Below are 13,286 nucleotides of genomic sequence, written 5' to 3' on the forward strand. Positions count from 1 at the left end.
AGAAAGCAATTCACATTATATTCACATCCATCCAGTAATCTTTTGTAAACGGTATCAACTTTTAAAAAGAAATTAATAGAATATTTAACAGCTTGTTTCAAGATTATTTTCGTAATATAGGTTAAGTATTGTACTCACTCAGTTAAGTAATAAATTCTCAATGATGCAGAATGTGCTATAATATAAGTTAATCCTCTGGTGTTACTTATTAGGTTCCATTGCAACTTTCTGTTAAGGTTAAATTAACTGCTACATTCATACTAAATTTTTATGCTTTAAATCAATATTAGAGCGCGAAGTAAGGAAGAGATAATTTTTTAGCATATTTAAAATAAGCACAAAAAATTTGCACCTCTTGATATATGATATGATAGCTAATACAAGATGCAAGAGAAAGAATAAAAACAGTAATAAGTGGATGTAGTAAGAAACAATTAGGTGATGTTCATTAAGATACAGTTAGTTTCTAAATTTTACAAAAAAACAAGTAAAAAAAAATCATGTTATCAATGTTATGTAACATAACATCATGTTATCAATGTTATGTCAGCTATGATAAAAAATACTATCACTACCTTATAAGAGTAGTTTGATTTGCAACAAATTCCAGTTACGATTTTGTGCAGAGAATTACATTTTAGTTGCAGTTTTGAATACAGAAGAATAAATACACAAGATAATAATTAGTACCTAATTATATAACCGCTCTAATTTTCTTTGGCAGGATGTCTGTAAATTTAACTATAAAATTATCTTCACAATAAGAAAATGAGACAATGGAATTCACTTTCTGAAACTGGCAACATAAAATAGATAATATAACAGATAATTTCTAGTCTTATCAAAAGAACTGATTGGGCAAGTTTTCATATTTAAAGATTTAAAATTAAACGCTCTCTGTAACTAACTCGACACAAGTATATTAATATTAGAAAAATATAGCACACTAAAGCCAGAATAAAAAAATATGAAATATTTCTTCACCTAGAGAAGAATTAGAGAGTTATTATACTCTAAGAATCTGAAGCAAAAATAATTTATCAAATTCTCTAGTTTCTTCATAGGAACACATTCTGAAACCCAATAAATTCTACTCATAATCTAAGAACACACAGAAATTCCTTTCACTTTACGTTAAAAAAAAATGGCACATGAAACTATGCAGATTCGACCGAATAACTTTCAAAAATCCTTTCACGTTCGGAACAGCGAACATTTCCGAGAACACAGACAGAAAAAAAAGGGGTGAAAAAATCGCTCAACTTACAGTTCACGATTCCTTCTGGTTTTACTGTCGTCTCTGAGTGAAAGACGCAGGTACTTAAGATACATTTTCTGTGATGGGAGAGAACAATGAACCGTCTTGACCAGAGATAAGGAAGCTGTCGTATGATTGGGGGTTATTCAAACGGTAGATTTCGGGTCAGTATTTCTAGCGACATCGTTTCGTTCGGTGCTTTGTCAGACTTCTCTGCTGGTTCACGCAGCCAGACAGTAGAGCCGTTTCCTTCTAGTCGGAGATCATTAGCGACAGACCAGATTAGTTAGCAGCGAAATCGCATTATTTATCAGCGCTTTTCCAACAAAAAATTTGGTGAATCATTCGATTGGGATTGTTTTGTTGCCAGTAATCCTGTACAAATATTTTTCCCCTTTTTGATTTTTGTTAAAAACACACTCGACTAATTGCATTTCGTTCAATAAAAAAGTTGAAAACTGTTGGCAAAGAAAGAACATTTAATAGAAATATCTAGAAGTCGTCGAAAACAATAATTCAATTGTTTTTAATGACCAATTCTATAGCCGGATCTGAGCATTCATTTCCCTATCATGCGGATCCAAGTACAAATTTTTTTCGACTTTATTAACAAGTTTTATTTGCCTTCTTTGTTTCTATGAAATGGGAATTCCAAGTTTAGCTTTTCATAATGCATTTAAAATTATAAAGGAAAATCGAGAAAAACACCGACTTACGACATGTTTAAGTATTTGGTGTTGAGTTATGAGAATCAAGGAAAATTGTGCACAAATCATAATTAGTATAATGCATTTTTAAAGGTCATAACGATACTTTGGAAGAGTTCAAATCTAAGAAAAATTATAATTTATCAGCTAAGATCATTCGTAAAATATTCTTTAAAAATACATAGAATATATATTTTAATAGCTAGGATCTTATCTTTTAAATACGTGATAAATACTAATAGTAAAATAATTTAGAAAGGAAAAGACTAATTTAGAAAAATTAGAAAGAAGTATTCTTTGACCAAAAATTATCTAGATTGTTTCATTTAATATACTTCTTTAGATAATACGACTTTCATATTTTTATCAAATATGCGTACGACTTCTATAAACATCTGGCAACATCAGGAATTTGATTTATTTTATAGCCTGAAAATAAATTTGTTTTTAACTAAATAAGGATTTTAATTTAATCCATTTTCCAAAAAGGGCAAATATTATTCAACAAAGAATGTGTATTAAAATTTGCTTACGAAAAGCAAATCTTGTGTTAGAAGTATTTGAAAGGTTGTGAAAAGCCTCTAAAGACAATTGCTTATCAAAAACAAGAGTAAGAGTGAAATAAATTATTTAAAGAAAATAGAGAATCTGTCAGATAAATCACATTCTAGAAGATCGTTCGCTTCGTTTTATCATCAACTTGTCGATCAGAAAAGATAATTTGAGTTTAGCAATAAGAATTTAATAATAAGAGGCATTATAAGTTTTGATCCAGAAAACGTCGAAAATATTTGTAGAGAAATAAGTCAAGGACTTTGTAGCACGATAATATATCTATTCACAGTGCCATTATAATTCGTGAATTTTTGACAAATGTAAAATTTGTCTCCACAAGTTCTATATTCACCTGATGTAGCACCGTGTGACTATTTTTTTTTTATTTCCAAGTGTTGATATTACCTCTTCATGGTTATCATTTTGAGCCCATTAATTCTATAAAAGAAAATACATAACAAATTTCGTCAAAAACGACTATAAATCACATTTTGACGATTGGGAGAAACGTTGGCAAAAGTACATTGCAGCCGGAGATGACTTTCAAGGAGACGGAACAAATTGACTAATGAATCACCATTTCTTTTATGCCACTATTCCAGATACTTTTTTGTAAGGAGTTTTGGGCTTTTATTATTAAGAAGAATGAGGATATACATCAGAAATCCTGAAAACAATGGAAAAAACAGCGGAGTAGAATTTAAATATTATTTCAAATATTTAAGAATATTAGTTTGATATACATACAAGAACTAATATATCAAACAATATTTTGATAAACAATCTTTTTATCGATGGAAACAATATTTTTATCGATGGAAAACTGAAGTTAAAGTATTTCGTTGCATCACTTATCAAATTGTTTGGGAGAGGAATAAAGTTTAGGGAATTATTACATTTATTTATTTATTGATTGATTTTGCCGAAAACTGCAAGGTAAGTAAGACGAGTTAGACAGATGGATGAAGAATCAAGCGAAAAGTCATCAAAATTATGAGATTATATGAATATAAAAAAAGCATGTTGAGACCCATTTGAAAAATATCTTTTTTTTGTAGCACAAAGATGTATAGTAAGCTGCCAAGGTATTCCACAAATAATTTTAAAAATAGATTTTTTTTTATTCCAGTTATAAATTTCATATGAATTCTCGTTTAGCAATAAATGTTGCGTTGCAATTTGTTCAGCTTGGAACTGTTCAAGTATTACGTATGCTCTGTTATAAATAACATATGTAAGTGAAAAAGTATTATTGCTTTAGTATATTTGCACAAATCCAAAAATTCCCTGTATGAAAAAAGACAAAGAATTTATCGCTACATAAAACGTCTTTTAAAATATATAAATAAAAGAACTTAAAATTATTTCAATAGCACTCAATTATCTTCGTTACAAGACTCATGAACAAACATTAAACATAATTCCACACCTTAAGTATCGTACTACAATCGAAGGACGTGAAAAATATTTAAAAAATTCACAAAATATTAAAAAAACATTGTTTAAAAATATATGGTTGTTTGTTTATTGTCATTTGAAATGACCTATTTTGAATACAGGTTACAGGAAAAAACGACACTTTCAGCCTGAAACTTGCCTTTGCAGACACTTCGAAATGAAAAAGTAAACAGAGAAAAGATGAATGCTTTATTTTTAGAATTTTCATTTTATGTCTGGCTAACGTCTGGGATATATGATTTTTCATGAAAGAAATCGAGAAAAAAAAGCAAATTTTTATATTGATTTCCGAATATATTTGAGAGGAATATTGCTGCAAATATATTCTAAAGAATGCGAACGTACAATGCAGAATTTGCGAAAATGTTAAAGAAAAATATGAGAACAAACCGGTAAAGTTATTTCTTAGAAAGGTGTAAGAAAAGGAATTAAAAAATAGGTTTACATGATATATTTAATCTGCTGATCTGACAAGACATTCATTGTCTTTTTTTTAAATAGAGGTGCAGCAAAGCGATTGGATGAAAGAAAAAATATGCAAAAATTACTTTCTATTATAATACTTAAAATAACTACAAAAAAAAAAAACCCACCCGAAATAATGAATAAAAAAACAAATATATCAAAAATGGAAATTTAGTTTTCTGGGATTCTATCATTTATAAAAAGGTTCATGAAATTTTCATAAATACAGCCCTGTAATCAATCAATCTCTGCACAATCAATCCATATTGGCCCAAAATGTTAAAACTAAATTCATCCCAAAAATTATTTTTCAAAATGTATTGGTATTTGTAAGCGAAGGAAAAACTGCTAAAAATTAAAATTATCAAATACCTGCATTTTTTTTAATCTAAAATTTCGATTTTAACAAACTTTTTTAAATACGTGTCATGATTGACAAGGAAACAGAACTTAAAAATAAACTCTTAAAATATAAAATAAAATACAAAAAGAAAAAAAATTCTTCTTGTATATTGACATTAATGTTTCTATCCAGATTTTAGCATTACTCTCCGATTTCAACTTTCATGCTTTTGAGAAAATCTTTATCCACAAAAATGACGGAGAACTCCCAATATTTTAAATAATTCTTTTAAATTTCCACATTGCGTCAGGGTAATTTCTATACAGGCGAAATTAATGTACACCATGCTTACAATATACAATACATTACAATAGAAAAATATACAATAGATATAAATTACATACACAATAGACATTTGATGAAATTTGCCTTCGAAACAAATGATTCTCAAAAGCCAAGTTTCTAACAAGCCAACGTAATCTGAACCAAACACCAGATTCTGAAAATTGCAGTTATTTTTTTTTACTCTAGAGCATCTTAATTAAAATTTCCTGAATATGCCCCTTTCTTATTTTTCTGGAAATTAGATTTCTTTACGCATTTTCTTTTAGAATTTCTGCTTTCTATATAAAAAAAATCTACATAAAGAAAGTACCAGACACCAGACACATTTTTAAACCAGACAATAAAATCATGCTAAAACTTCATAAAGTTCCCGATTTAAATCGAGTTTCTTCAGCGTGTTAATTTACAAATGGCTTGGATTAATATTTTTTTACTGGGTATTATTCACTTGTTTATTACTTAGATTATTAAAGGAAAGAAACTATACGGGGGTATGAGAAATTAAATTTGTTAAAAAAATTTTCAGGTGCTTTGTTCGCAAGACGAGATTTATAAGCAACGACATGTGGACAGAATAAAGTTAGAGATTAGACAAAAAATATAATTTAAAAATGTGAATGCACAATATTTCCCATTGCTGACAGCCTTGAAAATGATTTCCATATTCATTTGTTCTACATAGTTTAGATAGATCGGCTTGGCAATAAGAAAAGCTATTTCAAGTTAAATTAATAAACTTTGAAACAGAAATTACATGATTATACCCACAGTTTGAATAAGGGATTGACGAAAATATTATGAATAGAGGTAAAGGATATTTATTTTACGTGTCATAAAACTAGAAACTTATAAAACAAAAATTTTACTCTGTGTTATAAACTGTTTTTTTTTTTTCAATTCTTTCAGTCTTGAAAACCAAATGTTCAAATAATAAATTAAAAAAAATGGTATAAATGGTGCAATGTATCACTTGTACCCGATCTTTATTTTCACAACCATCGGTCATAGGACATGCATCTTTGATTATAGTAAACTCTCAAATGAAGTAAAGATTCATATTATGATATTTGAGAATAAATGTTTTATAAAAATATGAAATTTTACTTTGTATGTGGTTCCCTGTTCACTGTATGTAGTTTAACACGGATGCTAACGAATATAATAAGTTTTACTGCTGAAAAATGTACATGGATATTTCAACTTAAAACTTGAGTTAAGAAGGTTGTAAACTTTTACTAAATAAAGGAAACAAGGAATCGTAACAAAAGTTAGATTTTGGAATTTCTTATCAAACTGTTTCTTTCAGAAATACATGAAAATACATCACATGCATGTTTTCCGACATGTGAAAGGTTTTTGTAATTGATTGCATATGACGAAGATGGATATGATACAGATAACATATTGCATCCTGTATAAATTGCTAACAAAATCAAGTGAACTATACCAAATGAATGGGTTTTGATTGAAACTTTATCCACAGTTAATTACATAAAAATAAATTTTAATAGATCACACATCTTCCCCATGCCTAAAATTAAGCAGTATTGACAGAAATAGTATTTAAAATATATTTAACATATAATATCCTTAATTTAACAAATAATCAAGCAAATTACTTTTTCGATAATATACTTGTAATGCATAATTTGCATGTATATAGATGGTTACATCCTTTAAATCTGGAAAATAGCATAATATGCGATTGTTAATATGCGAAATAGCATAATATGCGATACAACGGTCAATTAACTGATGTGGAATATACAGTTACAAAGACAAACTACTTTTCTGGCAAAACATGTTTGTTATACAATCTACACCTAAAAATTCTCTACTTGAAATGAAAACAACGATGAAGTTTGCATTAACTACCAAAGACAGAAGTCTATTAGATACGGAAGAAGTTTTTCTTTTTGTAGAATGGACGTCAGAAAGTATTAAAGGCCTTACGTCATATACAAAAACACAATTAGAGGAAAATTTATTTTTTAGACAACTGAATTCGAAATTAATTTATAACAGATTACCAGAATAATCCAAGCGACGCTCAGTTTCCAGTCATAATTGAATTTAGGTCTTGCGATTCAAAACAAAATTCCTACTGAATTGGACTGATCAAATTAAAGCCGATTTTTGAAATACACAAAGCCGTCATTCACTTATGACGCACTACTGAACTATTTAAAGTCAATATAAAATTATTTTTTATTGATTAAGAACTAGTTAGGTGTCAAAAATTAATTGGATTAGACAAGAGCTGCCATAAAATATTCAGTTTATATTCAATAAATGTTAAGCTATATTTTGTTTTTGATGGCAATTATTTCCGTTCAGCGTTTCAGAAACAAAATGGCTGATAATATATGTGAAAACTAAAACTTATTAAATCTAGTTTCCTGCCCAAATATCTGATTTTTGTTATAACAACGCAATATTTACTATCTAATTAGATTTTAATTTTTTAATATATGCGCAATCAGTTACATATTTGATATATAAACATTCTGAGAACTAATACATAAACATTTGAAACATTTCATTCAGAATAAACACATTTAAATTTACTTTACCTTTTTTCTTAAGTAAAAAGAAGAAATACATTATATATTATTTTGCATAAAAATGTAAATGCTATAAAATTTAAGAATCAGTAAATTAAATATAAAATTAAAAGGAATTCACTAAATATTTAGAATTTTTATAAAATCTTCATTTTTTTTTCAAAAAATTCATTAACATCTGTTGAAATACAATTATCAGTTTTGTCCCCAAACATAGTTCCTGTTGAAAGTCTAATCGCATAACATATTATATTAGTACATTACTGGCGATTGTATGAGATGTTATGTCCCAATATGTCTTCTCATGAAAAGGTTCATTTTTCTTATCATGGAACATATATTTTTCATTAGTTTTATTCATTATCGATTATTTCATGACATAAAATATAGATCATCAAGTGAAGCTACCTTGAAGTAAAGATCACCGATTCCACCGCCATTACTGACGACGTTATAACGCTACAGAAAACTTGGTTAAAAAAATTGGCACCTGCCTGATGAGTGGCTTATAGTTAATAGTATTGTTACGAATCTGTGATGCGGCTTCCCAGCGTAGTTGGTTCCATAGGAGGTCCCGGAGCTTGGCGACAAATTTGGCGACTTTGGCGCCAAAATAGATTATACCCGAAACATCGAGAATTTTCCCGATCCGTCAATTAGGAACCGAGATACGCCTCGAACGTTCCTGATTGGTTGAGAGGCTCCTAGCCCCGCCTCCCGAGACCTATAAAAGGAAGCAGCCGTAGCTGCCAGGGTAGTTGTGAACCAGAGTCGAGAGTAGTCGGGATCGAAGGTGAAGAACTGGTCTTCCAGGGATAAGCGGAGCAGCGATGGAGTCAAGCTAGTGCTGAACTAAGCTGTGCGCTAATGTCTGCAGTAGAGTCTTGTTGTATGCTGCACGTCTCGGCTGAAGATAATCGTCTTTGTGCTCTCCTGTGTGTCTTCGTGTAAATAAACGTCGTTGTTTCATTTTCTACTGCTGATTGAGCGTTCTCCACACCATATAACTCCCACTATCCAAACGAACCCCGGAAATTTCGTAACAGTATTTATTATTTAAACATGAATTAAAATTTCTCAAAGCACTTATTAAAATTTCTCATCTCATAGTGATAATATCTATGGATTTATCTGTTAATTTTCAACGAAATTTTAAAAATTGCAATGCCTTTTTGGAATGCCTTGTATAATAGCAGAACATTTTATAACCCTAAATATATATTTATTGAAAGTGATTTGTTTTCCTCAGCATTAAACTTTCAAGAAAGATATTTAATGAAAAGAAAAACTTAATGAGCTTCAGACACTCACGAAACATTTACAGGAGAAAAACCTAAAGCTACACCTTTAGAACAGCGAATAATAAAATATCACACCCTGACATAACATTTGATAAATTTTGCATCTTGACATTTTCTTAAACTTGGAAATAATTTTTCTAAAAAATAATGAGTGAACGATGATTTTTTAAAAAAAGTTCTTAAGAAGTGAATACTGGGTCTTGAATTACAAGTCTGATTAATGGATTTTATCTTATGAAGAACAACAGCAGCAGAAATTAAAGCCTTCGATGCATTTACTTTCTGTTTTGAAATACACAGGCATCAGTTTCGAGCCGTGATCACAGAAATAAGAGCATTCAAGACGGAACTCATTCCAAACTTCTTTCCACCGTGCCAGCGGAAGAATACTTAATTGATATGCAAGTAAAAACTAGGGCTCTGAAGTTAGATGCATTAAATAAACACTAACGCATCCAATTTGGCTGTCATTTTGCACTTACATTGCTTAACCATTCCTAATTTTATGACACAAGTTTCAATCATTTACAGGCCGACATTCCGAGAGTTAAATTTATAAGGTGTGAATGTCGATAAGTAACATTTACCTCATTGCATTTTATTCTGTTTTCAAATAAGAAAGTGTTACATAAACTATGTAATTAATTCGACTTTGGGTGAATATTCTGCAAATCATTAAACAGTTAAAAGTGATTTGCAAGATTTCCCGATGGAAATTTTAGTTTTGAAAACGATCCACAGCTAGGCGAGAAAAAAAAATCAAGACGAAAAGTTTCAAGTTTTAATGAATGAAAATCCATGTCAATCTCAAGAACTTGCAAAATCATTAAGAGTTAGCAAGAAATATAACTTCGATTACACATAATGGAAGGAAAGATGGATTCCTCGTAAGCAGGTGGAAGAAAATAAAAACTGAAAAGTTGACATACGCATGTGTTTTTTTTTCTTGCTACAAAACGAGAGATTTTTTTTTTCTCTCACAGAGAACATTATGAGCGTTGACAGATGAATATTAAACGGCTATCACAAACGCGGAAGGGCACTGACTGACCCAATCTAACCATAAAAATCGGTTGAAAAGACTAATATTCAAGACAAGAAAGTGCTTCTGTGTGTTTGATGAGATTACAAAGGAATCATTTACTCCAATTTTCTGGAATCAAGTCAAACTATTACAGTTGAAAGTTACCAAGTCAAATTAATTGATGTTATGACGGAAAAAGGTCATTTATGAGCTAAGGAAGGCAGAAATTGATTTGTTGCGTGATAATGTTCATCAACGTATAGTAACGTCATCTCCTCCCAAAGCTGGAAAGTTGTCCAGAATCCTGCGTATCTCCAGACTTGGCTCTTTCTGGTTGTCATTGATTCAAATTGATGTTGCCAGATTTAAAAGATCAGTGGCTCACGAAAATCGAAGATGTGCGAAAATGGCTCGATGACAATTTTGTTTCTAAACTAAGTTTGTCTCGAAGGCATTATTTACCCTATAAATGAAAAAAAAAAGACAGTATTGACGAGTATATCGATCATTAATCTTTGTAACAAAGATCTAATTAAAGTTGAATTTGAAAGCCGAATTTCTACTTGGACGCCTAATAGCCCCAGTAGATTTAAAATGCAGTAGACCCGCTTACATGGTGGTTATTCGTAGAATCGAGTATCGAATTTGAAACCTTTTGGTCTCGAAACGGTAATCTCATCATCGTATACTGCTAGATCAACACTACAAATTATGTTTACCAAATGTATTAAGAATATTAAAGAAGTTTTGAATATATTAGAAAGAAAGGACTCTTAAAAATCCCATTTATTACACTTCAGACAATTGGGTTATAAAAGGTTTAAGTGGAAATGTGTGCAAGATCTTTATACAATTAGATCATCATAGAAGCTGAACAGAAGTATTAGGATAGACTTCACAATTTCGGACCGTGGCTACATGACGAAAACGACATTCAATGTAATGAAGCTCTCGCCTAAATTTATTTATACATCATTTTGAAAACACGAGATTGGCGACATATGTTCTAATTTGAGTTTTGAATATTGTTTTGGAAAGTTCCAAAATAAGTCCGGTGGGCGAACGAAGAAAAGCCTACCAGGTCAATAAAGAATAACGACGTTTTATGGACATGTGAATATGTATGTAATAAAGCGCAACTGAATTGCCTGCACAATAATAGAACTTGCATTAAAAAGCAACACACAAGCAGTTAATCGCTATTAAATAATCACAACTTTAAAAAAAACCCCACTCGGAGAATTTGTAGGAGATCAAAGAGTATTCGCTCAATAACTCGCTTGAACTTAATTCTCTACTAATGAATTCGTTATTCAGGTTTCAATAACCTCCTTGCTAGGACATCCAATATTCTAAAGTACCGAAACTCGAGTTTTAATGAAGCAAGTCCTAATCACCAATATTTTCAAAAATCGGAATCCTTTATTTTTATCGCCACACAAAAAAAAGTTTCGTCAAAAGTTTGCCTCCGACGCCAGGGGAAGGTCATTGAATAAACCATTTAGCAGCTATTACATTTATAAAATTTTTTTCTTCCAAGGTACTTACTGTACAGGGAAGCAATATTAGAAATTTATAATAGTATTAATTCAGCACAATCTATTTCATTGTACAACTAAGTTCTTACAATAAAATAAAAAATATATAAAACTGTCCTTTTAACAGATGGAAAATATAATTCATATAAGCAACCAATGGTTTTCTATTTCATATTATAAAAAATACTCAAACACTTCAGGTTAATGTAGTCATATTTGTCCCTAAAAAAAAATAGATAATTTAATTTGCACGAAGTCTTTAAATTAAATTTTTCATAAATTACCGTAATGTTAAAGTATTCATCTATGCATTTTTAAAAATAGAAATTCAGTTCAAAAATTACTATTAACTCATGTATAAAAGTTTAAAAATTACCGATTCAATTCAAAATTTGTTCACATAAAGTTGTATTGTTCATGTTTTCATATTTCCGAAAATCTGTATTTAAACTATTGTTCTCTAAAAACATTGGTAAATATTTTATAAAATATATTCAATGTAGAGGACATTTAATTAATATAACTAAATTAAGTATGTTTAATGTTCCATTTTTGAAATGACCCATTTTTGAACAATTGTCAGATAACAAGACATTCAAGCCAGCACCTCCTTTCTAAACTTCCTTGTCATACCAATGTAAAGGCTTTTGACTTTCGATGTCGGATTCACCATCAAAAAGTTTTATATACACTATGCATTTTTAATAGAATTAAGTAATGGACATGAAACGCTCCAGTAACGAAGCCAAACCTTTATTGCAGTTCACTGTGGCTTCAAGAAAAACTATGCACTTTATTACCGTGATTCAAATATCCATTCTAATTCAAATGATTAAAACTATGATGAAATCAGATTAATTTTATTAGTTAAAACAACTGATAAAACGAGATGATTCCTCAGCAACTAATTCCATTTGTCTGAAACTAGAGAAAAAAAAATATTGGAAGTAAAAATCAAATAAGCAAAGCCAAATTTTATTTTCCATATATGCATATGGTGTTCTCTCGGAGAATGTTAAACCTTGAAGGTTTAGCGAGCCAGTAGTCCATCTCGATTAATTTTGTATACATGTTGCCTTATGAACAGCAGTACTCCAAAAGAATCATATACATTATTGTTTACAGTTTAAATTACTTCTTGAAAATTTGAGAAAAATTACAGAAAGTTATGTAATTATATTATTGATAATGTTCCCTTCTGTTTACATACAATGTTTTTTTAATTCGCCATTTCAGGTTAATTTTCAATGAAATAATATAAAAATGCGAATTTAATATTAATAAAAACCGTATAATTAAAAATAATACATTTCATGAAAACTGAAAGGCAAGTTAGATTACAATTTTCTATAAATCGGACAAAACCGAAAAAAGTACTTACATTTCACTCTTTATAATCGTTTTTATACGATTGCAATATTATAATCTTCCTCCACTTTTTTTATATCTGAATTCTAATTTTGAACAGCTGTAAATTGTCGATTATGTTAGTTTTTAAAAATATTTTCAGAATTATCGACATTAAATTTTGATACTGTATGTGTTGCCTAGTAAATAAATTTAAAGAATTCAAAATTCCATAAAATGTTTATTAATCTATACTTATATAAAGTTCAATGTGTGTGTGTGTGTGTGTGTGTTGGCTCTCTACAGACCAGACCGTTTGACCCACAGCTAACAAATTTGGTACATGTATACCTTGGAGGTCGGGAATATGCACCTGGAGTC

General features: G+C 29.8%; 1 protein-coding gene across 4 annotated transcripts in view; it reads right to left on the bottom strand.

The window, feature by feature from the left end:
* Positions 1-13,286, bottom strand: part of LOC129963084 (potassium voltage-gated channel subfamily KQT member 1-like) — a 161,437-nt gene that overhangs the window by 54,697 nt on the left and 93,454 nt on the right. The window contains exon 1 of one of the 4 annotated variants that reach the window (XM_056077124.1): positions 1,268-1,484. The exons of the other annotated variants lie outside the window; for them this stretch is intronic. Coding sequence (XP_055933099.1) covers positions 1,268-1,332 — 65 coding nt within the window. The 5' untranslated portion in view covers positions 1,333-1,484. Of the gene's footprint in view, positions 1-1,267; positions 1,485-13,286 lie in introns of those variants that run through there. 4 annotated transcript variants of the gene reach the window in all.

The sequence above is a fragment of the Argiope bruennichi genome, chromosome 3 (genome assembly GCF_947563725.1).
Source record: "Argiope bruennichi chromosome 3, qqArgBrue1.1, whole genome shotgun sequence".
In the NCBI taxonomy this organism is placed as follows: Eukaryota; Metazoa; Arthropoda; class Arachnida; order Araneae; family Araneidae; genus Argiope; species Argiope bruennichi.